The following is a 25854-nucleotide window of genomic DNA, read 5'->3' on the forward strand; positions in this document are numbered from 1 at the left end:
CATGTCCAACTGTGGGTTTCCTTATCTTTCCTGTTTTGCATTATTTTGTGAGTTCTTTTCAAATACAAGGCCTTTCATCTTTCACTTAATTTAGAAAATTCTATCTCCATTATTTTTTTCAAATATTCGCTCCATTCAGTTTTTATATTGTTCTCTCCTCTGCAACTCCTATCAGATGTCAGCACCACTACTTCCAGCTGCTATTTCTTAGCTTTTACATTTTTTTCATCTGCTGATCCTTTCCTGCTGTCTTTTGAGGGAGTTCTTCAAATCGATCTTCCAATTTATTGATTTGTTCTTTTTTCTTACAACTCTTTGTCCTTTTTTCACATTGCTAATGTATTTCTTTATGGTCCATTTGTTCTAATGGTCCGGCTCCAGTTGCTATATATTGTTTAGTGCGTTGCCTTGCTTTTATAGGACATATCCTCTCCAAGTGTGTATTTACCCTGCCCTGTTCAAACTTCCCCAGTACAGGCTACTATGTCTGGCAGTCAGGGGAATGTCCTGGACCCTGGGGAAGCATCCAAAGCTTGGCAGTATCAGTCCCTAAGGGTTGAAGGGCAAGCATGAGCCCCGGAGGGGATGGGCAGTCACCACAGAGACAGGCAGGGTCTCATCTCTCAGCCTTTAAGGAGAAACATGGTTGACAGAAAGCAGGCTAGATTTTGAACACACTAACTCTGGGGTTTCAGTGAGAGAAGGTGTGAACAGCTGGTCTATCAACATCTAGTTTTATCAGTCCTCACCCTAGTAGGACTGCGGCCCCAATTTATCAGTAAAAGAGCAGGCAAGGATCTTCACCAGGTAACACCAGGGAGGGCCAAGAGCAGACTGCACAGATTTCCCCACCTCTTCTCCCACTCTGCTTCGGCTCGCCCCCACGCTGCCCCCCCTGGGCAGGTTCCATCCCCCCTGACACATATCACCTCAGACAGCCTTCTGTTTCCCCTGGCTTCTCCTAATTGTTTGACTGTTTGTTTGTTTGTTTATTACTTCCTGGAATCCACATTTCCCTCTTGTTTCTGTAGCTTCTCCATCTTGGCACAAAGGAGAAGCTCTGTTGTGACCCCCAGTATAACTTACCCCTGTTTCCTGGGCTTGCCTCCCATGCCTGGCTGTTTGGGCTGGGAGTTCAGCAGAGCAGCTGCCTGGCTGAGGGGCCACCCAGAACTTCCGTCTCCTCCTCACCCTGGACCCATCCCACACAATGCAGTTGTATCTGTGGACCCAAAGCCGCAAGCATAGGGCGGAGAAGCCTCAACTTTCTCACCTGGCCCGGCTCAACATCAACCACTGGCCATCACTGCCCCCAGGCTGTCCCCCCTCACCCCCATCATTCCAGAGACTGTCTCCCTCAATTCCCACTGCACCAGTGACTATTGAATTATCCATTAAAGTGAGTTGCCAGAGCTAAGGAGGGTTCTGTCCTGGCCTTCTCCCCCTCTTGGGTGTACTATCTTCGGCCTCAGTTTCTAAGCCTCAGTTTCATTTGTCAAAGGAAGCTGTTAATGGAAAGTTTCTTTGTAAAATGGTGAATAAAATAAAGGACTGTCGTGAGGTCAGAGCTGTTGCTGCAACTCAGTCAGCCCTCTGAGCCTCAGGCTTGCCCAGCAACACAGCCTGCCTGCTCCCTACCTCCGCAGTGGCTCAGTCAGGCCCACCGTGGGGGGTGGGGGCGGTAAAGATGCAGGCAGGCTGGCCCGCTCTCCCACAGTCCTGCCTAGCTTGGTCTCTGCCCTCTCCTAGGCCAGGCAGAGCGTCCAACTCCCTCCTTCCCACCCAGTCTCCCTGGCGACATGTCCACCCAGGCTCCAGGCTCCAGCCAGCGAGCAACCTGATGCCCCTCCCAAGGGCACTGCCACCCCTTTCCATCAGCTGCACCCTGGGACACCTGAGCCACAGGTGTACATGACATTCAAAGTTAATCACCATGTCCTTCCTCTTCCCAATGGTGCCCAACACAGGACAGGTGGAGATCGGTCCCTGCTGTCCCCAAGGACAGGACCACGTTCTGAGCACCTTGTGTGTGCCAGCCCCCAGGCTAGAGATACCCCGGAGGGAGAAGCAGGCTCAGCAGCACAAAAGGACCCAGGAACTGGGGGACTGGGGGGCTGGGGTTGGTGTGAATGGCATGGAGGTCAGGGAGTTATGAGCACGTGGCCAAGAACAGAGAGCAGCTGCGAGATGGGGAGATGGGGTTCTCACCTGGTGAAAGTTCTACCCACCAGCAGGCGGATAGGGAACCCACTGGCACTTAGTGAAATGGGGGTGAGCATGCTAAATGACTTGGGCTGCTCAGGCCTCCCACCCTACAGGGATCTGCCCATCTCTTCCCCGTGACAGCAGCTTCCAGCACCTCGCTGTGCTGCTCCCGCAGCAAGCCCCCCTCACCCAGTCTCCACAGCAACCTACCATGACAGAACTCGGGCTCAGAGAGCACGTGTCCTTCCCCGGGCTGGAAGTGGCAAAGCCAGGGTTCTGAAGTCTCAATTAGATTATAAATGTACTCTGATGCAGCAGTTGGAAGCTGCTTCTGGTTCTGACCCCCCACCACCCCTGCAAGGCCTTTATGGGGTCTTTCTATGCACCCTGCCTCCATTCCTCCCTCTGAGAAGTGGCCCAAAGCCTGGCTGCCCACCTGGTCAGCAATGCACAACCCACAAAGCAGGGGAGGCAACCCTCCTACCCCAGCTCAAGGAGGGCCAAAGGGCCTGGGTCAGCAGAGCCCCAGAAGAAAGCTTGGAACTGCACCCATGCCTACATCTGTCTGCCCAGACTGGGCTGGACAAGTCCTAAACTTCCTGGGCTGACCCCCAAAAGAACCAGCTAGTCAGTGGTTCCAGAACAAGCCTAGAACAAGAACTTCAGCTGCCCCTTGTCAAACTTCTGAAGGCCTCTTGGCTTCCCAGAAAGTCTCTCTTCTCACCTACCATGCCCAGGGGCCTTCAGAAACCAGCTCAGTGAGATACCAAGCACATTGGCCGGGGAGTCATGAGACCTGGGCTACAATCCCTGCCCAGTTATAACCAACTCTGTGACCTTGGGCTGGCCACTCAACCTGTCCAGGCCTTACGTTCCCCTTCTATAACATGGCAATATATCCCTTGCTCTACTTGTCTTTCAGGACCCTTGTATGGTTGGAAAATGAAATAAAAGACAAGAAAACAAATATCTCTCCCTCCTCTACTCAGACAAGGGTGGGAGGGGCTGCTGCAGGCAGGGCTAAGGAATCTGAGTGAGGCAGAGGTGGCCATGGAAGAAAGACAATGCTCCAGACAACAATGGATGGAAACAGAGCCTGGACAGGGTGTCTCCTTTCCCAGAGGCTGGAACCTGAGCTCCTGCATTTAACCTACATCTCTGGAGAAGTAAAGAGACATATACCTTCTGGGCAGGCCAGCAACTAACAGAGGACCCTGCTCTGGGGCAAGGGGATTTGCCACACTGAGCCCACCTCAAGCCAGTTTGATTTAGCTCTAAGCAGGCCCTATGTGGACCAGAGGGGAGGCCAGAATAACAACAGTACTTGTAGGAATTGTAAGAAGAGTAGCTGCTATTTACCAAGCACTTAGTAGTTGACAGACTGGGGTGAGAGCTTCACACAAGCATTATAACTCACAGGGTTGGTATCTGCCCAGGTGATAAGTAGCTACATCAGGATTTGAACCCTATAGCCACTTGCAAAGTAGACAAGACTCAGTCCTGTTCTCAAAGGGCTCATTCTAGTGGGGAGATGGACCCAATACAGACAAAAATGGACCATGGGCCTTCTGAGCCTAAGGAGGGAGAGATCATCAGCTGGGGGAGGCGAGGCAGGTAGGGGCCTTGGCCTTATCTGCCCTCTTTCACTTGTACCTAAAGTCAAGGGCTGTGAGGTCCCTGGGGCCAGGAATTCCTCTGTCCATTCATCAGTGTCCTGGCACCCAGCATGGGGCTCAGGGAATATTGCTGAGCAAAAGAATGAACGAAGGAATGAACCCACACCTTCAAATCCTCAAGGTAGTCTCTTGCCATCACACCCTAAAGCTTTGCAACACAATCTAAGATTTCCCCAGAACATCTAGAGGACTTTTCCTTTAAGGACATTGTCTTGCTGATTGAGGATGGTTCCAGACCCAGTTGATGCAGCCAGGATAACCTAGGTCACTTTCCAACTTGAATCAGGGAAACCTTTCTGTGGAATCCTCGATCACTGGGCTGATAGGATACAATTAACTCTGCCACCTGGCCAATACCAGCCAGATCAAGGCCAAACCAAGAGCTGACAAACTGGGTTACAGCATCACACCCCCAGGGCTCCTGAGACCCCCCTCCAGACACAGGTCCTCTTTCCCTCCCTCTGTCTCTAACTCCTTACTTGTCAGTGCTCTTATCACAGGCTGCTATTTAGGGTCTGTGTCTCCCGAACTATCCAGAAGCTCCTGCAGGACTGAAAAACACCCCTGCATCTCAGCGCTACCTGCAATGCCATGCCCAGAGTCTGGCACACAGAAGGTGTTCAGCAAACGTTTGTCCCTGAATCTGTCTTTCTGGCTTGTGACAACTTGAGTGGCAATGTTCGGCTTACCTACTACCTGGGTCCCGTAGAGTGTTTGGAGGCTGAGATGGAGTGGGGTTTTAGATTATGTGTGGGTTCCCTTGGCAGAGTTGAGGCTGCCAATTTTCAGCATACTTCCAGAAATAGAAAACACAACCCTCAGCTGTTGTGGCCACAGGAAGGGAATCATGCTGATGCTGCCTCAGGCTGGAGAGAGGCTCTCTGTCCCCTGAAGCCCTCTGCAGTCCCCTCTGTGTCTGCCCCCAAGAATGCCAGGCCTGCTCTGACTCCTGGAACTAACAACAAAAAGATAGGGACCACTATAATAAGCAGCTTTGTTAATAGCTCTTGCCCTGTGCCCGGCACTATGCTGCACTTCACCAGCCTCACAATAACCTGAAGACGCAGTACTGTGGCTGTCACCCTCACTTTACAGAGGGGAAACTGAGGTAGGGAGAGGGGAACTAACCTGCCCGAGCTCACACTGCTGGGAAGGAGCAGCGCTGCAGTCCAGGCAGCCACGTGCGGCCTGTTTGTGGCATACCCACCATGTGCAAGGCCCTGCACCAGGTGCAGGGAGACCTCAGTGGATGAGACAAAGCTGGGTTTTTGCTCTGCTCCAGCTCTGGACTGCTCTGACAGCAACAGTCAAGCTCTCTCTCAAGTTCTTGGGGCAATAGGAAGGAGAGGGAGCAAAGAGCTGGTGTGTGGGAGGCAAGATGCGGGGCAAGGACCCGGCTCTGCCACCAGGGACAAACCTTCCTGGCATGAGTCTACTCTTAAAAAGAGGCACAGAGAGCATGGCGCAATGCCACCGTTGTCCAGTGCTGTGTAACAAACCATGCCAAAACTCAGTGACTTAAATTATCAACATTTTAGTGTGATTATCAACATTTCTTGCGATTCTGCATGCTGGCTGGGCCCAGCTGGGCAGTTTTTCTGCTCCATGTGGTGTCACCTGCATCCAGCTGGGAGCTCAGTTGGTGCTGGCTGTTGTAGGGGGCCCTCTGGGTCTCCTCATGGCTTCACATTCTCTCCATGGGGTCTCCTGGCAGGGCGGCCTGGGCTTCTCTACATGGCAGTTGGCTTCTGAGGGGGTCTGGCTCCTATCTCAACTACTAAGCTATGTCACCACTTGCTAGCAGGATAACTTTGGGAAAATTCTCTCTGAGCCTCAGTTTCCTCATCTGAAAAGTAGGGATTAAGTTATATAATGTATGTAAAGTAGGCAGCTGATGCCTGGCATATAATCAGCAATCAGTAAATAAATGTTTTTGTTGCTAACTATCCAGAAGGATGATCAGAGCCACCCCTCTGAGATTTAGCCTCAGCTAATCTCCCTAGCTTCAGAAGAGGGTCCCTAGTGGCTAAAGCCCTAAGCTAAGAATCCAGAGAACTGAGTTCAAATCCTGCCTCTGCCACCAGGCAGCTATGTGCCCTGGAGCAATTCACACACCTTCCACTTCCCCACCTATAAATGAAGCACATCTTGGCCACGTTGCTGTGAGCTTTGGTTACTAGTAAGAAACGCTCTGAGTAGTCATACACAGCTGTGCCCCTGGCTCTGAAGGAGCGTGCACAGGCCCCGGGGTCCTGAGCCCCCAGCCTCCCTGTCTGGTCTTGCTGCATTCTCTGCACATGTCAGTGTACATCACCCCAACCGGGGAAAAGGAAGTAACAGCAAAAATGAGGAGACAATAGAAATAATTTTTTTTCTGGTGAAAGAGAAATGGGAAATTGACAAACCAAGGCAGAAGAGGTGGTCAGAAAGTGACGGAGGGAGGGAGGGAGAGGGAGTGAAGGGTCAGGGAGATGTGAGGGTCAGTCCCAGGCAGATCCAAAGTTCCCCCGGGAAAAAATAATAATAAAACAAAATAAATCATGCCTCTAATTTCTACAGTGTTGTGTCATGTACAAAATCCTGTTACCTGTGTGACCCCACTTGGTTCTCTCAACAGCCCAGTGACATAGCGATTGTCACCCTCATTTACGGATGAGGAAGCTGAGGCGCCATAGTGACAGGGGTGGCCTCCAGTCACACAGCTAACTAGCGGCAGAGCCAGGGCTACACCTGTTAGTTGTACGAAGAACTAAGACAAGTGACCAGTGGGCACGTCCTTGGAGCTCAGTGACCCTGGGCCCCCAGTTCTGCTCTTTAGCCCCTTCCCTTGAGCTGGGAGGCTGGTTATGTTGGGAAGCCCCCCCTGCTCCACCCCGGAGCCCAGCAGGGCGAGGACCACCGAGGTCGGGCGGAGGAGTGGACCTTTTCCTCTGCTTTGCTCCTCATGGTCTTTCCCTCGGGAGGCTCCTCGGCCTAGGCTGCGCATGGACCTCCTCCCACAGACCCCGGACACCCCCAGAGAGCCCGGGTTAACCGGCCTCAAAGGCAGCCTGGGCTTTAGGATTTTTTAAAGCTTCCAGAAGTGTTTCTAATGCACAGGTGGGATTGAGAACCTCTGAAAAAGGGACAGAGACAGAACTGGAGAAAAGTCGATCTGAGATTAAAAAGGATGTGGTGAGGAGAAGACAGCAGAGAAGGAACAGAAACAAAGAGAGTGGTGTGGGTGGAGAAGGTGGGGTAGAGAAGTGAGAAAAGGAAAGGATATGTCGGGCGGAAGGAAGCTCTGGGACTCCCCCAGCCCTGGACCTTTCCTCTGTGCGGAGAGCCTCTGAGAAGGGCCTCGCTCCCAGCGCTGCCAAGCGGCTCTAGCTTGGCTCTCTCGGGCCGCCTCCTCCTGCGGCTCTGTTCTGGCAGTGCTCAGTGTGTGCCCTCCTGCTAGTAGATCCTGAAAGGGCGCCCAGTCATCTACCCAGGCGGGTGGCTGTCCCTGCAGTCTCCTCTCCTGCCAGGGCTCCCTGCCCCAGCCCTCCCTGACTCCCCGACCCTCCACTTGGCAAACTGGCCTGTGACAACCAGCTTTTCATTCCTTTTGGCCCTTGTGACCCATTAAATTGCACTTCAGTTGCTGGGCAAGTCAGCACGTGGCCATGGGTAAAGTGGAAGTCACAGCAGCTTCCTTCTCTGGGTCTCTTTTCCCTGAAATGACTTGCGTTATTCCTTTGTGTTCACTTAATTAATGTCACTGTTCAACACCTCCTTCTTCTCATGGTGCCTTTCCACCATCATCTCCTCTCAGTCCTAATTCTCTCCTGCCAAAGCCAAATTCCCACCCACATGCCCTCAGGTGGATCAAACACCAGGAAGGGCTTCATCCCAAGAAAAACGGACTCTCGGCAACTACCCCAGCCCTCTCACCTCGGCACTGGGGCCAATGAGTTGGGCCTTTGTGAGCTGGTTTGTTTCCCTGATGCTCAATACAGCAACTTCATGAAGAAAACCACACATTCATCAGAGCTGGAGACAACCAGACAGCCGGAGCAGAAGCAGCTCCAAAGGCCCATGTGCTCTCCCAGGCTCCTCTCCTCCTGCCCTGCTTTCTTCTGAGTCCAAGGCCTCCGAAGTCCTCCCTGGCCCTGCTCAGCACCCCCTCCACCTCCCTTCTTGGTGCCTTCCTTCCTCACCTGCCTGCTCCAGCTGAACCTTCAGCCTGCTCCAGAGAGAGGGGACATGAAGGCAGTGACCTGCCATGCTGGCCCAGTGCCCCCAAGCCCCAGGGTCCCCACACTATGAGAAGGAAGCACAGCTTTGTTGCCGGGTGGGCTGTCCGGAGCCTCTGCAGGGTCTGCTCAGCCGCTGACAGGACTTCTCCCAATCATGCGATGTCTCCAAAGCCCTAGTTTCTCTGTCTATAAAACCCCTCATGGGCTGTAGTAAAGACTAAACCAATGAACGTGTCTAAAGCATTCAGACCCCTGCATAATGCAAAGTGCTCTGTAAATGGTGGCTATCATTAACTTAGTGATGATCATTTATTTCTAACCTATCAAGCAGCCTGAATTTGGTGAGGTATAAAATCAAAACAAAATTTAAGTCACTGCCTTCCGGCTTCTTTGTCAAAGCCCCATCTCTCAACAGCATCTTGAGCTTTCTGGTCATTTGCAGTTATTCTGAGTCGAGTCGGGAAGGGCTTCCTACTCCATCTGGCATCTGTGTAAGCCTGGTCTTCTCCCTCCTCTTTGGCTTGTGGCTCAAGGCACAGAGCGGGCCTGGGATGCCAGCTCATGCCCTCCACATCAGCCTCCCACTCCACGCACAGCTGGGGGTGAGGAGAACGCGGTCTGATTTCTGGGCTCTGCTGTGGATGTGGCCTGCTTGTTGTGTGGCAGCTTCTCGGGAGCTCCACCCAGCTCTGGAAGCTGGCAGTGTGGAGGGCCTGCGCAAGCTGGCATGTGGGTAGGCTCCATCGGAGACCCGAAGGGCCTGCCAGACAGTCTGGATCCCGAGCCTTGGACACCTAGCTCCACCCCATGCCCGGTGAGGCCCCACAAGCAGCCTTCCCCAGGCTGAGGACCCCTCCCCTGGCAGGCAGCTTGGGACAGAATGTCAGCAGGCCTGCTGGAGCCTGACTACCTTTGCAGCACCCGCTTGGCCCACAGAGCACAACCCATGTTCTTGATGCACCCGACAGCCATATGTCAGGCTCCTCCAGGGTCACTGTCCTTGCCCCGGGGGCTCCCGAGAGGCTCAGGGGACAGATCAGCCAGTCCACTACTCAGGCAGATGTCACTCCCCTTCCTGCGGGTGCCTCAACCTCTCTGAGCTATTCTCCCAGGAAAGTGCCACAGAAAGCTGGCCTAGGATGTGACGCTTTCCAGCTTTCCCTTCCCCAGTCCTCTCTGACTTCCCAGGAGGGAAGAGGGCTGGAGTGATGCTGGGGGAGCAGGTCTCTGAGGAGCCATGCGGGAGGTGCCTGGCTCTGCCTGCCTACTGGCAGCTCAGAGGACCGGGTGCTCTGTGCCTTTTGGCCTGTCTTGGGCCCCCAGTGCCATTTCTGGGGCATTAGGAAAAGTCCCACTCAACTTCCTGTTTACTATTATTATTGATTTAAGAATGAAGCCAAGGTAGAAGTGGTGAGGGTAACTCTAGAAATGGCAAGGTGGAGACAGGCTGTCCTTTCTCTGTGGACCTGACCCTAATAAACTGCTAAAATCTGTCTCCATAATTAACATTGCCAGTGTGAGGGGCAGTTTGATCTGAATGGGGGAGTCCAGGACCTCCCACTCAAGGCAGAGCTTGGACTGGCCAGGACGATTCCAAATGGAGAGCGCTGGACACTTTCAACTCCACTCAGAGCACAGCAAAAACCAAGCTCACACCCACATCCTTGCTGTGCCCTGAAGCCGGCCCCACCTGGTTGTACCCCCCACTCACGAGTACACCCCAGGATTGTGAGGCCATGGAAGGAGCCCTGGGCCGTGAGACAGAAGTCCTAGTTAGCTCTAGGCTCTTCCACCTGCCATTCGACCTTGGGCAGGTCACTGGACCTCTTTAAGCCCCATCCTTGAAAGAGGAGTGGATGACAGTACCCACACTGCAAGGTGGCAGTTGACTTCAGTGAGACTCCAGGTGTGAACTTTTTCCCTATGGAGTGCTGGACCAACATGGGGGCCACCTTACCAGGGCTCTCCTCACCCCCCACACCCCTCCCTGTCCTTTCCACCCAAGGCCACAGCTGTCCCTCTCTCCCCAGACCTTCCGGTGGCCAGTGGCCAGCAGCATCGACAGCAGTGAGATGCTCGAGGTTCAGATCTTCAACAGCAAAGTCTTCAGCAACAAGTAAGCTTGGGTGGGAGGCGATGGTCTGGAGGCACTGGGGCTGCCCTGCTCCCTGGCTGCCTCTCCTTTGAGCTTAAAAGGGGACCCACAGCCCCCACCTGCTCTGGGTTGACCTGCAAAGAACCCCGCCATGCGTTGTCCTCAGAGTCCCCCAGCCATCCCAATATTGTCATCCAAAGACCCTCTACCCCCATCATACTTCCTGTCCCTTCCTTTAAGCCTCCCCCTCCCACTACGCTGGGTGACCATTACCCTGCAGACAAGCCAGAGTGAAGGCTGATGACATCCTCCTAAAGACCCTCTGTAGCCTTGGGGGCAAACGTCACACCTGTGGAGGATGCGCAGCTCTGAGGTAGTTTGGTGCCATGGTTTCGGAGCCAGGCAAGCCGGACCTCAGGCCCCACCTCAGTCAGCTGCTTAGCCTCTCTGATTTCCATGGACTCATGCATAGAAAGGGTACACACTTAGCTCAAAGGGAAGCTTTGAGAATTAAACACCACAGATGTCTGCTCATTTGTTGATTCCCTCAATGTTCAGTAAGTGCTACTGTGTGTCAGGCACTGGACTAGATGCTGAGGATAGCGAGGTGCCCACCCTCACAGAGCCTACATTCTGCCCAGAGGCACAAGTACCACGTGAGCACTATCACTACTGGGGGCTCAATAAAAGTACTTCCCATCCTTCTCTCTGGGCAACAAGTAGAATTCAGAACCATCTGAATGGTCTGGAATAATGGCTAAATACAAAAAATGTAAAGTCCTGTCTTGGGTTCAAAACTCCACTGTTCTCATACACGCCAGAGGGGGTCATGGCTGAACAGCAACATATCCAAAAGGTGTGGGGCTGTTGCTCGGAGAGCTCAGCATGACTCAACAGTGTGAGGAGACTACAAACAAGACCAATCCTAGGTCATATCAATAGAAGCAGAGCAACCAGATGCCCCATCCTTCCCCCCTTCCTGGCCTTCCAACTCCCAGACACCAGGATGTGTGAGCAGTGACAGTGGAAACCAAGGACATGCAGGAGACTGGGAAATCGTTTATGATAAAAGCTGCTAGGCCATCAACAAAATGCTGGAAACCTGTGGAAACATCAAAATTCCTGCTTAAGCAAACTGTTTGAGAAATTGACTATCATAAATTGTGAACATGCTGAGATTTAAGGCTTCAGTTTGTTGTTCTAAAATGCCAGAAAGAGGGAGACAGAAGTGAGGAGCTCCTATCCTACTTCTCTCCTTCTTCCTCTCTCCCCACCACCCAAGAGAAGACAGGAAGACCCCCGGGGGAGGCACGGGCCTGGTGGGAAAGGGCCCTGCCATTTCCTCAGGTGTCCGAGGCGCTGTTGGCTGAGAGCTGGAGAAGGAGCAGCTGCCTCGTAGAGAGCAGGGCTAGTCCTGACTCAGGCCGGCTCGAGGTGCCAGGGAGGGAGGGCAGGTGCGTGGAGTCAAGCTCGGGTCTCCCCCAGCCCTGGAGTCGGGGCTGTATTTCTTAGAGCCAAAGAAAAGGCCCACCTGGTGTTTACCCAAACCAGGCTGGAGCGGCTGTCAAGGCCAGAGTCTTCTGTCCCCACACAGCACGGTTCAGTCACCAGGCACCTTCTCATGGAACAGAGCTGAGAGGGAGCCTCTCGGGGTTTGCACTGGGCTTAGCGGCCAGCAAAGCCACAATTGCTGCTTGGGATGGCACCTGGGACCCAGAGGACCCCCCAATTGCTTTGTGGAGTGAGTGAATGAGTAAATAAAGGTCTCTGTGGGGTCAGGAGGCAGGGGGCTTACAGGGTGGGTAGGTCTGGGAGCAGGAATCCAAATGGCCCTTCTTCTCGGAAGAGGTCAGGGCATTCCAGGATGAGAGCTGAGTCACATGACTGGTGCATTTGAGAAAACTGAAATAAAGGACACTGGTGTGAGAAATAGAACCTACAGGCCTGATCCCATCACCACCCATCTCAGAAAAGGGACTTGATGTAGAAGCAGACAGCAGCTTGGAAACTGGTGCCTCACCCAGTGGTTGTAGGGGCTGCTGGGAGGAGGAGACATGGCATGAAGAAAGAGTCCTAATCAGAAACTAGGGTACCCCAGGTCTGTTCTGCCTGCCTTGAACAAGGTCCACCTCCAGGAATGGGCTTCCCTGTGAAGCCAAGGTGTTGGGTCCACAGGCTATTTAACATCCACTTCTGCCTCTCTGAGACCCTTGATGGGGGTGGACTGACCCAGGAGCCAGTCTCCTGGGACTTCTGAATAATTCAGGAGCCAGGACAGCAGTGGAGGCCTGGTCGCATCTCGGGCATGTGACACCAGCTCCCAGAGGAGATCAATGAATTATTGACAGGTGCTGGCGCCCGGTTGCAGCTCTGCTATGGTCAGTCAGCCTCAGTCTGTGGGCCGCCTCCCTGCTGGCTAATTACCCAGGAATCCTGCCCCTACCCAGCCTGCCCTGCCCACAGGGGCTCAGTTGGGGGGTGCCCTCTTTGCTTGCCCTCCCATGGGGGCTCAGTTGGGGGGTGCCCTCTTTGTTTGCCCTGCCCATGGGTGAGCTGGATGGGCCTCACAAGGAAGGCTGTGAGAGGGCACCTAACAGCCTAGGGATACAGGCCCAGAAAAGGCCCTTTCCCAGGGTCACCCAGCAGAGTCAAGGCAGAGCTGGTCTTCAGCTCAGATCTCTAGAACCCTGAGGTCAGCACTCCTTCCCACAGAATGAACAGCCTCACCCTCCACCTTCCAGGGAAAGGATCCAGCTGTTTAGGGGCATGTGAGCCCACCATTATCCTGTTGCCCCGAGGCCCACCCTTCCAAGCAGCTCCTCCATGCTGACCAGAGGAAGAGAAACAGCAGGCAGACCCCTCTGAGTTTGCAGCCAGGCTGGACAAAGGGCAGCTGTGGTGGACGGGGTGCTCTCCAGGGTCACGAGGGGGCTTCCTTCCTGCACCAACTCCTGCCCCAGAGAATGTCTGTAGGGGGTGCTGTGCAGAGGCATTTTGTTAGGAGCAGCATTAGGGCACTTGTTTTAAAGCTGTGCTTTCATGGCAAGCACTATTTTTGCTTAGATGGCATGTTGCAGACCTGTAAAAGAGCAAAGTTTTTAAAAGAATGCTTTTCTTCATACTTTACATAAGACTCAATTGTCCATTTCAAAGAATACTCTTTTTAATTTTTGTGGAGGAAGGTCAGTGGGTGAGGGAGAGACTGTTAAAAGTTAAAGACCCAAGCCACCCCTGGGTGTGGCAAGCCCATTCCTTTGGCCATGCTAGCTCCCAGCGTCCCAGCTCCACCCGTCTGGGCAGCAGACAGACCCTGGCTCTGTGACCCTAGGCATCTGTTCCCAGAGCCAACCCTGCGCAGGAGACCAGTGCTGCATGGACCCTCCAGATGTACCCCACCTGCTCCCATGCATTAGGAAGGGGAGGAGGGACTGACACCTGAGTGTCCCCACGTTAGGGGAGTTTCACTGGAGGTCCTCAGCACTGCCCAGTTAAGTGGGTGGTATCACCTCCTTTGAGGTGATGAGAATAAAGCAAGGCTCAGAGAGGTAGGAGAACTAGCTCAAGTCCCACAGCTGCCAGGTGGTGGAATCTTCCTTACACCCTGCCGGGTGACCCCACCTCTGCCTGGCTCCAGAGCCCAGGCTCTTTCTGCTGTCTACACTGCCTCCTGTTAGGGAGGGCATTTGGTCTGTGTGTGGACAGGGCTTGGACCAGGGCACGAGGAGCAGGGGATTTGCCAGGAGGCAGACCTCAGTTTACCATGGGGTTAGCCATGGCAGAATGGAAGGGCAGTGAGAGCAGCTGTGGTGTAGTGAGATCCCCATCATGGAAGGCTGAAGGGACTTGAGAGCATGTGTCAGGAGGATGTGTAAGGGACTCCTAGATGGCAGGCCCCTCCCCAGTCTAAGGTCTGGAACCTGACCTTAGGTAGCCCATGCAGGGAAATAGCTCCATCCTGCCCCCTGGGGATGTCTTGTCACATTGCAGCATCTCTGCCCTCTAGGGCATCTAGGAAAGATGTGCCTGCCTGCTCAGCACTCAGCAGGAGCTCAGTGGGTCCTACGGGAACTGAAACAGCTGAAGCTCCAGTCAGCAAAGGGCAGTGGTAGAACCCAGATCCTCAAAGTGTGCTCCCCAGCCAGCATCATCTGCATCACTTGGCAACTTGTCCAAAACACACATTCTCGGGCCCCACACCCCCTGCTGAATCAGACCCTGGGGGTGGGGCCGGTGGGGAGCTGGAGCAAGAGCAGATGGGGCCCACCTCCCCTACTCCAGCTGTGGACTTCATCCCTGTGGAACGCTGGGCCACCATGAGGGGCTGCCTTGTCAGGGCCCCCCCACCGGCACACCCCTCCCTGTCATTTCCACAGAAGCCATCAAACTCAGACAGGCTAAGTAACCTGTGCAGGGTCACACATTAGGTGACTGAGCTGGGGATCAGAGCACAGGCTGGCCTGACTCCTGAACCGTGGCACCAAACTATGTGAGCACTATCAATACTAGGGGTTCAATAAAAGTGATCCCCATCCTTCTCTCTGGCAAGATGAGGATTCATCCTGAGTTCAGTGACTTCACATCAGAAGCGTGAACTTGGCCATAGGGGGAGTATTTACACCACAGAAATCAGCAAGAGCTGCAAGCCAGGATTGCCCTTCCCTAACCCCTGCCAGTTGTGTGAAAACCACTGATTCAGAGCCAAAAGAGGTGATATTGCAAAAAGACCAGTGTATTCTTTCATGTCTATAATCTATCGTTAGAATGTTTACACAGCACAGAAGCTACTTGCCTAACCGCCTCATTTTATAAAGACAAAATGGAGACTCAAGGGCAGCGGCTCCAGGTCCCCTGGCCACCAGCCTGGCACTTCTCTCCATGCACTGCCCAAGCTGGGAAGAGGTGGGGGTGCAGCTGGCAGAGGAGGCTTGCTCAGTGCTAGGTCTGAGAAGCTCCTAGAAGCCTAGTTAGGCTTTACAGTGGAGGAATGATATGAGCAGCTTTGTCCTCAGGGAGGGTGGCTGGAACTGGCAGATGGGGCTCTGAGCTCCAGAGAAAAGCATTTCATTTCCATCCACATGGCTGATACCTCGGCTTCTCCCCTCCCACAGATGGGAGGCATTCTTTTAAATCAGTGCTCAGGAAGGTGGTCCTCAGGAAGAGCGCAGGCACCAGTCAGGCCTGTGAAAGTCAGAATCCACCTGATGCCCAGATTTGTCATTAATTAGCTGCATCCCTTCCTGATTTCTCGGCCTCACTTTCCTCCCTAATCAAGCACCAGATGATCCTGAGGCCGCTCCAGTTCTCACGCACTGTGGGTGCTCCACTCAGACTTTGTCCCTTCCACCAGAAATGGTGCACACATTTTAATCTACCCCACGAGGAATCACCCTGTGAGAACATCTCAGTACCCTGTTCCCTCCCACAGCAACAACCTTCCAACCATTCAGTGAAATAGGGTTCAAGGCAACTCATCAGCATTTATTAGACACCCACTGTTTTTCATTAAATTCAGCCAGCAGATACTAAGATCTCCTGGGTGCTGGAAATATCAAATAGAAGCTGGAAATAGGAAACACAACCCCTGCCCTGGGGCGGTCCCTAGTATAGCTGCGACCTGTTGATAAGGACACAGCTGCTTGTAGAACATTGACTGTGTGCTAGGCATGCTGGTAAGAACCTGGCACCGAAGATCTCAGTCCTCTAAACGACAGCTCTGGGGAGGAGTCTGAGTAAGTTGTCCAGGAAGCAGGTAACTTACTGTTAAATGTCCAAGCTGGGTTTTAAATCCCAGCCTCTGACTCCACGACTGTGCCCTGCCTGGCATCGCACTGCTTCTCTCCTGCTACCAGCTGGGAGAACAGGGGTCCCACAGTCAGATGGATCCTTGTGCTCAAGGAGCTTGTGGAATGCAGGGATGGGCACCACTGCTGACTAAATGGACCATGTGCCTGCAGCACCAGTGCGGGTAGAGGCCTCAGTCATGCTCAGGGAGGTGGAAGGGGGAGGGGCTGCTTGTGTGTACAGGAGCCCTGGGTCCTTGCTAACAGCCTCCACACTGGGCACATGGAGGCTACTCAGCAGGGGCTCAGCTAAACCCTGATTCCACACATCTGAGGAGCAGAGGGGTTCCCCTACCCATACCACCCAGTCCATAACCTCGCCCCAGGTGCTCACCACTCAAGCTCTCCTGGGGAACATGGTTCTCACACACACAACTAGAGTTGTCATGTACCCCCCTGGACATGCCCTCCTGGCCAGGACCAGCCCTGGCTCTGGAGCCACCTTCTCCAAGCCCAGCCTGGAGCCTGAGCAAGCCGCACCCCTCCCCAGCCCACTGGTCTCCCCAGCTGGTCACAGCCTCTTGGGATGTTCGCTGCTCCCTCTGGCCCTTCATGTGAAACCCCTTTCCGTGCCCCCTCTGCTGTTCACAGGCTAATTGGGACCTTCCGCATGGTGCTGCAAAAGGTGGTGGAGGAGCACCACGTGGAGGTGACAGACAGGCTGATGGATGACAGCAATGCCATCATCAAGGTGGGTGTGCCCCCAGAGAGTGCCTGCACTTCCCCACTAGGTGTCACCTCCCACACACACACACTAGGGTGTGCTGGGAGCCCTCCTCAAGGGTGCGAGGTGAGGTGGCAGGAGGAGACTCAGGTCAGACTGCAGGAGCCCCTCAGCCTACCGGTTGTGGCTGAGCCCCTGGGCATGGCAGGGTCTGCTCTTCCAGTGAAAACGCAGAAGGGCGACTGGGAGATGCCCCCCTTCTCCACCACGGGGTCCATCCACTGGGACCCAGCTCAGGGAAGGCTCACGAGACCTGACCTCTCTGGTCATCTGAAGGCCAGCTGGGGCCTGCTGGCCCCTCCAGGATGTGACCTTCACTCTGCATACTTGCCTTAGTGCCACTCTAGCTGTGAAGGCAGGGACCCCGCTTTCTATTCCGTTTGTCACATCCCGTCCCCACACCCAGTGTGAGCCCATGAATATTGATGCACAGTCTGAGGACACTTGATACATATTCTCACAAAGGAAGGAAATAAACTGGTCTGGATGCTGAGCCCCTGGGCACTGCTGTGATGCATCTGTCCCCTTGAGCTCATGCATATCCACTCCTGGGCAGGATGGTCTAGAGGTGAGGAATGTGGCCCCTGCATACAATCCTTAGTTAAGCCGCTCACTAGCTGAGTGACTTGGGTAGGTTACATATCATCTGCAGAGTGAACCAAATTATCATTCCAGCTTATAGGAATTGTTCTGAGGATTAAATGAGAATACACAGAAAGGACTTAGAATAGTTAAGCACATAGTCAGTGTGCAACAAATATATAAAATAATACTGGTAGCTGGTATTGCCTGACCTCAGTTTACCCATGTGTAAAATGGGGCTGTAGCATGGTTCCCTCACCTGGGTCCTGTGTAATGCATGGCTCTATGGAGGAGCTGGCTGAATCACCTCAGAAGGCAGGGCTGTATCACAGGGAGCCAGAATGGAAGGAACCCTCTCTGTGGAGTGCCCAGGGTGGGGCAGGAATTCCCAGATGCCTTAGTATCTCAAGATATTTCTTGCTGACAAGAAGAGCACTTGGGCCTTCTCATCTTGGCTCCTGCCAGGTCATACCCTCCACAGGAAGCACGGGCAGGAGGCTCCTTGAAGTCAGTGGGGCTCTGGTCTCAGCTACCCCAGCAAGAAGAAAGGGGATACAGAACAAACTATGGACAAACCAGGGGGAATGGAGGGCTTAGAGGAGAACAAATATATGGGGAAGTGGGCAGGGACAAGCAGACAGCGCAGCCCAGGCCCTGTATTTCCAGAATCAGACTTAGGAATTCAGCTGAGGAAAGGACTTACAGATGGTCTGGCTTACTGCCCACCTCTGCGTCCACTTTATGGGTGGGAACCCTGAAGTCCAGGATGGGAAATGAATTTGCTGAAGGTCAAAGAACTGGTCCACACCACAGCCAGCACTAGGAACCAGAACCTTAATTCTAGGCTGTCACTTCCCTACCACAACATACTTGGTCACACAAAAAGGACCACAGTGACTCAGTGGGAAGGACATGGGGCTAAGAGTCAATGAGGCTGGGCTCCATTCCCAGCTCCAGCACTTCCTGGCTGTGTGACTTTAAGTAAGTGCTTTAACCTCTCTGATCTGTTAGGTGGGTAGGTTGAAGTGCTGAGAAGATCAAGTGAGTTTACATTAAAGCATCTTAGCAGAAAATGTGCACACCTTCCCCTTCCCTGGGGAAATCTAAGCCTGGGCATTCGGAGGCCCACACCCTGAGTGAAGGCTGCCTTCGCGGCTCTCAGGAGCAAGTCAACCTGCGGCCTGCGAGGAAGGCCAGGTGCATGTAGGAGACCTCCTAGCACCTGTGCAGGTTGATGAGGGTGCTAGAATGGGTCTTTCCTGTGCTCTGGGGAGACACTAGAGCTGAAAGGAAGTAAGTGGCCCCAAGGACACAAAGCAAGAAGCCCAATCAGGATTCTCAAATGCACAGCTTGGGCCCAGATTTGGTGCTCCACTTTCCCAAGAAAAAAAGCCCCAGTGACCCCCAGGTCCCTTCTGCTCCCATGTGGGAGGGTGGGTATCGGTTGAGCAGGAAGAAGTCCTGACCCCATGCCTTTGCACAGTGTCCAGAGCTCGGGCTCCTCTCCTGGTTGCCATACTCAGCTCATGTCACAGCTCCAAGGAGCATCCAGTATGTGGGAGGTCAGCCGATTTCAGGCAGGCCACCTCTCCTCCCTGCAGGTAGCCCTGGTTCAGGACAAGAGGGTGACCCTCATACAGAAACACTGAGCAGTACTCTTGCTGTGTACCCAGGGGACTCAGGGAACCCTCTGCCAGTCCAGGCCCCTGCCAGGGGAACCAGGGAGGACCAGAGCCACATGCAGGAGAATCGGAAGCCAGCACCTTCCAAGCTGACTGAGTCTGCACATGTCAGCCTTGCCAAGCCCATTTCTCATCTGCAAAGTGGGAGGTGGAGGGAGATGACACCCAGCTCGCCCCTTTCAGTGAGTGAAGAGAGTGAAAGCACCTGGTAAACATCTCCCAGCGAAGAGCCTGCTATTGCTACCCCCACGGCTCACACCCCACCCTACCCTCCTCTCTCCCTCCAGACCAGCCTGTGTGTGGAGGTCCGATATCAGGCCATAGATGGCACGGTGGGCTCCTGGGATGATGGGGACTTCCTAGGAGATGAGTCCCTTCAAGAGGAAGAGAAAGACAGCCAGGAGACAGACGGACTGCTCCCCAGCTCCCGGCCACCAGGAGAGAAGAGCTTCCGGAGGTAACAGGCTGTGCCCTCTACTGCCCACTGCCCCCAGCAATCTGAGCACTCTGACCTCAGAGTCCAGGGCTGGAGTGCTGGAGAGAAAAGGGATGGGAAGGTGTTTCTGCAATGCCTCTTCCGGCCCCCAACCCCAGAGCTCACCAGGGAAGTGGGGTGGCTGTCTGAGGGGCCAGACCTGCCTCCTACCCTGAAGGAGACAGAGTCCCAGGAGGGTGAGCTGTAACATGAGGGGAAGAGGTGAGACAGCCTCCCTCCTCAGAGGATGGGAAAAGCAGACAGGAGGTGGCTCTGACCTTCCTGGTCCAGGTCCCAGCAGTGCTGGACCAGCTGCAGGCCAGCCTGGCCTCTGCCAGGTCCGGTGAAGGCCAAGAGAGGGAGGCATCTTCCCGGCAGAGTGAAGCCAAAGCATCCTGGCACCCTCAGTGTCCAGGCTCCATGCCTGCAAATATCCTGCCACACACAGGCGACAGGATGCAGCGTCCAGGACGGCTTGCTCCAAATGCAGTATTTTTACAAAAATGGAAATGTAATTGTATTACTTTTAGAGGCCAGAGAGATCCAAGTAAAATGTAATCTGTAGGCTCCTAAGTTACTAGGAAAAATGTGTGAAATGCAGACAAGTCAACGGTGCATCTAATAAACAGGGGTGGGTTTTGAGAGAAAGGGGTACCCCCTGCCATTGGAGACATCTCCTTTCAGTCTCCTTCCACTGTTTCCAAGAAAAATTATTCAGCCCCTGTTCTGAAAAAACATGGATTCTAAATCAGAAAATTAGACAAATGTTTCCTTCTTGGCACCTGAACCACTCTCCCAGGCCCCCAGCACACACACACACAGACACAGACTTACACAAGCCTGTGACCCTGGAAGCCAGGCGGGGAGTAACAATCATAGGGTCAAAAGAGCCACATCTGTGGCAAATACAGCTGCACTTCTTCAGGCCAGCCGTGGGTGGGGCAGCACCGCCCAGGCCACAGACTCCAGGCGAGGTGGGGCAGAAAGAGCCATTTGGCCTCAGGAGACTGGGATCTGAGTCCCAGCTCTGCCTCTTACCAGCCTTGTGACCCTTGACCAGCCACATACCCTCTCTTGCCTATAAAATGGTGCCCAGAACAATGAGGACCCACCACCACACTGTTGTTGGGGAAGCCAGAGGATTGACAGAGGGGTAGATCACTAGATGCTCAGGGCAGCCCCACCTGAGGCCTGGTGACAGACAGGCTCTTGGCAGCTGGGCAAGGCCAAGGGTCAGGTATCGGGGTGGAGATGGTGGGTGGAGGAGCAGGACATGCGGATGCTGACACAGAGGGCACCACCTGGTCCCCATCCTCTGTCCACACCTAGGAAGGGGCTAGACCTGGGCCCTCAGACTGCCTGTGGGCTCCAAGAAAGGGCTTTCTGGGGACAAGATTGGAAACCATATGAGTATCAGCTGCAGGGAAAGGAGTGTGGCCTGAATTAGGAGCCCAAAGTTCCATTAAGTTCCATCCTGACTGCCACTGGGTAGCCAAGAAACTTTGGGCAAGTCACCAGCCCCTCTGGGTCAGTAACAGGAATGGGTTGAGCAAGCTGCCTCCCCTCAAAACTGACATCCTGAGGCACACAGAGGGTCCTGGGCCCAGGAATATGGGTATGGAGAGGGCACCTCCCACCCTTTGTCCTCCAGTGCCTGCTTTGCCACCTCTCCCTGAGCTTCATGTGGCCTCTCCCAGGGCAACAGAAAGGAGCAGGAGGAGGGGTTTTACCGGGGGACTGGGAATTGGGGACGGCGATGGCTGCGATCAGAACCCCTTGTCTTCCAGGGGCCACCAGCCCACGTGGGAGGGGCTGTGGGAGTGTGCAAATGGTTTCCCAGCTGCCACTGGGGCTGCCAGCCTCACCCTGAGAGGACCTTGCAGGAGGTGTAGTGGCCACATGCTCACCTGCCAGGCCTAGCTGTGCAGCCAGCAGGCCAGGTTGGGGAATATATAGCATCCTCTTCAGGGCCCATCCCCCTGAAAACATTCTGGGGATGGGCCCTTTGCTGGTGAGGAATAGGTGGGGCTGGTTTAGAGAACCTGACCTTTTCCTGCAGCTTAATTCTGGCTGCCTAGCTGCAGCCAGTGAGTGCTGTGTCAAGGAGAGTGAGGGTCTAAGGGGAACCTGGCCTTGCAGCCCCGGCTGTTATATCGCAGAAGTGCCAACCAGTAAGGCCAGTCAGCTCTGGGGAAGCCACTGTCTTCTGGGCCAGAGAGCCCTCCAGAAAGGATTTGGCCAATGAAGGGACAGGGAGGTGGAAGGTAGTATGTGCCTAGCTCTGACCCTAAGTCAAGTCCTCTTCCCTGGAATCTGCCCTGAGCATATGTTCTCTCTCTCTGCATGATGCCAGGGAGCCGCACATACCACCAGTTTCTGAGCTCTGCTGCTGACATGGCTCTAGGAGCCACATTTTAGAAAGGATAAATAAAGGAGCCCCAGCTTTACACTTGTAGCTGCACTTTGGGGATTTGGGGCATTCCTCAGATTCCCTGTATTCTACAGCTCTTTTTCCTCATTTTCTCCATCTGCCTGGCCCTCCTGCCCTCTATGGCCCCACTTCCTTCTACCCAACCCCTTCCTGGTGTCCCTGGGAATGTAGGAGTTCCTGCTGGGCTCCTCTCTGCTAGGTCTCATCTTGGAGGAGGGGGGCCACTGTCCTTGCTTTTGTGATGGATCATTCTTCCACTCCAGTGGAAATGCATGGAAGCCAGGTACCTCCCCACTATGCCTGCGGCCAGAGGGCAGGCTGGGGACCTGACAGAGGTGTGCATGGGGTGTGTGAGCTGGAGTGTGTGTAGGGGGTCAGCACACCCAGCCTCACCCCAGAGTGCTGCTTTGCCAATTCCCACAGCCCCTCCCCACCTCCCTTCACCAGGCTGAGCCCCAGAGGTGCAGCAGCGACCCGCAGCCCAGAGAAGCCAGGGTCAGGCTAGGATTTGGGGTGAAGCCATGCCCAGGAGACTCCGCCCAAATCCAGCTGTTTCACCTGAGGCTGGAGATCCCCCTGTCTCTGACCCAGGGCTGAGTCCTCACATGAGGCCTGGCGCCCTGAAACCCTTGGGTCCCAGCAAACCCTAGAGCTCCCCAGACTAACCGCCCTGTGGCTGCTCTTAACAGTGCACACAGCGCGGTGGGGATGGGAGCTTGAGGAAGAGGTGGAAGGAAACAGAGGCCAGACAGAGAATGCTGGCTAAGGAATGGAATTTACCTGCCAGGCTGGGACACAAAAAACAAGTGCAGCCTCTCGGAGGAAAGTCTGGCCTGCCCCCCACCCCACCCCACCGTTGCTTACAGCTGAGTGACAAGGGCAGGCTGAGGCTCAACCCCCTCCTTTGGAAAATAGGATAATAACAATTTCCCCTCGTGAGATGGATGGATTCAAAATGCCGAGGCATGTTCAAGTCCTCAGCATGGGACCTTAACAATTGTTACTGTTCATGTTGGTTGTAGTCATAACAGTGGATGGAGCAAAATCACAAGAGTATTATTTTTTCACATAAAGAGAGTCCTTTTCCCTTCTCCATTTGCACACTCAGAATGGGGGTGCCTTCGTGGGCCCAGAGGCCTGGAGTGTGCGAGGAGAGGTAGGGTGGGCACGTGCCAAGTGGTGTGCATGTGTGCCCCTGTGGCAAGTACATGCTGGGCCCTGGCCTGCTACATGCCTGCAAAGTACTCCTGCTGGGCCAACCTGACTTCTCTCTGCGATATCAGAGCAAAATCCAAAGGGAAAGAGAAAAAGCATCATGTTTTATTGTTCAGGTACACAAATTCCACCCTCCTGCCCCACCCTTGCCCACTTTCAAGTGATAACACTTCCCCTTCTGGTTTCTCTATTGAAAAGATTTTCAGACCTTTCAGGGTCACAGAGTGCTTTCTAAAAAACAAATAATTAATTAGTTAATTAAAATTTCCCTCAAACCCTGGATTGATAATTCTAAGAAAAGCAGCTCTGCTTGGATTAATAAGGATGGGGCTGGTAAATCTTCTATTTGGCCCTTATCCTTGAAAGCTGCTTGGAGCCCCTGCTCTGCTGGAGCAAGCTCCAGGCAGCTCCCAGCGGGTCCCAGGGGGGCCCACACTTGACCAGACCCCAAGACCTGCTGGGCCCAGGGCCAGAGCAGGTGTGCGGAGACCATCTCCCCTTCTGTGCAGCAAGCTATTCTCTGCTCCGTGGTCTCAGCCACTCTCGGGTCTCAGAGAGGTTAACTCATTTGAAAACCATTACAAATTGACCATCTTGCCTAGCAGAAAGGACTGGCAAAACTGGACTTCAGCTGTGATCTATCCAGGCCTTCGGGTCATAGAATTGTCTGGCATGGAGTCATGTCAACCTGGGTAAGGTCTGTGCCAGGACAGAATGTGAAGAGAGGAAAAATCAATGGTTGTTATTTGCTTTCTTTTCTTCCTCACTGCCACGGCATCAGGGAAGCACTGAGAGAATATTCCTGAAGGGTTTTCTCGAAGCCTCCCTAAAGAGGGAGAGGAGCACCGTGTTGCCAGCTCTGAGCCTAGAAACCTTCCTGCCACCCGCGCCCAGAGCCTTTCTTCTCAGAGGCCCTCCCAGCCTGGAAGCTGCCCGCCCACAGGGGAGGAGCAGGGGAGGAGCTGGGGGAGGAGCAGGGTGACCCAGGCCCGGAGGGTGGCAGCACTCGTCTAACCTTGTGCTCCCTAAAGAACCTGCAAACCACGTTCAAAAATCACCAGACCTTGGCCTGGCGTGGAGGCGATCAGGAGATGCCCTGAGGCCTGTCTCCTCACCAGAGCGCCAGGATCATACAGTGACCACCCTCCCCTCTCTCCCCAGGGCAAAGCCCAGAGCCCCCAGGCCCCTGCCAGCAGGCTTAGGCAGACTGGGGTGAGAAGCTGTGGGGTGAGGCTCCCTGGGACAAGGAGGCCCCTGGGGAGGTCAGCAGGGCCAGGGGCCAAGTCTGCAAGTGTCTCTGGTCCACCCCTCTCACTCATGTCCCCTTGTCTCCTCATTTCTTGCCCCTGCTCAGCAAAGGCAGAGAGAAGACCAAGGGAGGCCGAGATGGCGAGCACAAGTAGGTGTCCCGGGCCATGGGGGAGCCCACAGGGCTGGAAGGCTCTTCACCAAAGGGTGGGGATATCGGGATGGCCTGCCTCAGAGGGCTGAGATGTGGGCTGTCCTCGGGGAGCTGGCTAGGGAATGGCAGGGTGATGAGGTCCCTCCAACTGGCCACGGGTGGCAAGGGGCAGGGAGGAGTTAGGTGAGGCAGGTGGACAGACCTCTGATTTCCACTCCCTTCTCCCTCCTTTCAGTGTCTGATTCCTCCTGCACCTCCTGGTTCAGCCCCCACCCCTAGGGGTCAGGCTCTCAGGCTTCCCTGTGAGGGAGGGTGTGATGGAAGAAAAAGGGGTGGGGAGGCCCAAAGGACCAACAGCAACCTCCCCAGGGAGTCCAGGCAGGGCTGGGCAGACGGACACACAGCCCTGGAGACCCAAGGAGGACCAACTCTGGGCACAGGGGTAGGCCAGAGCATGAAGCCCCAGAACGCCAAGAAGAGGCAACCATTCTCTGCTTGTCCATTCTGCCAAAAGGCTTTCTGGGGAAGGGAGAGATCAGGACTATCTGGGAGAGGAGAGGAGAGGACACCAGATGAGAGGGGCCGGCCACAAGGGCAGAAGGCTGAAGGCCTGGGGCTGATGAGTGGGTCTCACAGACTCCCCCCCAAGCACGTCATCTCAAGGACTCTCTAGCATTACAGAGAATTTACAAGGGCCATGGTAGTGAGGGCTCACCTGCTGGAGGGAGCCTCTTGTCCAGACCCTTTCCTATAGATGACAAACAGGAGTCCAGAGAGGGGAAGTTACTTGCCCCAGAATAGAGGCAGAACTGGGACTAAAACACAGGCAATTTAACTTCTGGCCCTGAGTTTACAATACACCCAGGAAGTTTAGAGCACTTGGTTGTACTCTTAACTCAACCTAGTTCTCCAAACACACTAAGAGAGCTGAAAAGTCCAGGAATGTGGTCTTTATCTTTCAGATAGAGAAACTGAGCCCCAGAGATGTTAGATTTGCCCAAAAGTGTGGTTTCAATAAGTTAAAGATTAGCTAACATGAGGATACCATGGGGACACTAGGATCATATCTATAGGGGTCTGAAGTGATCAGCACGGCATGGGTCTGGGGTGTCCGCTTGCGTTAAGATCCCAGGGGAGTCAGCTTCATTCATGGCATTAACAAAAGCATATCAAGTTCCAACTCCATCCAGCTTGTCATAAGTGAGCAAAAGCAGGCCAACAAGGCAATGGCACCGTGTGGGGAGAGCTCAGGTCTGGAGACCTGATGTGTTCAGGAATCTGCCGGCTTCTGAGCAAGGGGAAAAGCC

The 25854-nt window shown here is 54.2% G+C and overlaps 1 protein-coding gene across 2 annotated transcripts in view; it reads left to right on the forward strand.

Annotated features, from left to right (window-relative positions):
* Nucleotides 1–25854, forward strand: part of OTOF (otoferlin) — a 95140-nt gene that overhangs the window by 19392 nt on the left and 49894 nt on the right. The window contains exons 3-6 of one of the 2 annotated variants that reach the window (XM_037009485.2): nt 10132–10217; nt 16628–16727; nt 19312–19481; nt 24500–24544. In XM_037009485.2, the coding sequence (XP_036865380.2) occupies nt 10132–10217; nt 16628–16727; nt 19312–19481; nt 24500–24544 (401 nt within the window). The remainder of the gene's footprint in view (nt 1–10131; nt 10218–16627; nt 16728–19311; nt 19482–24499; nt 24545–25854) is intronic. The other variant, XM_037009484.2, reaches the window with a different exon arrangement.

Source organism: Manis javanica, chromosome 1 (assembly GCF_040802235.1).
Source record: "Manis javanica isolate MJ-LG chromosome 1, MJ_LKY, whole genome shotgun sequence".
Classification (NCBI taxonomy): Eukaryota; Metazoa; Chordata; class Mammalia; order Pholidota; family Manidae; genus Manis; species Manis javanica.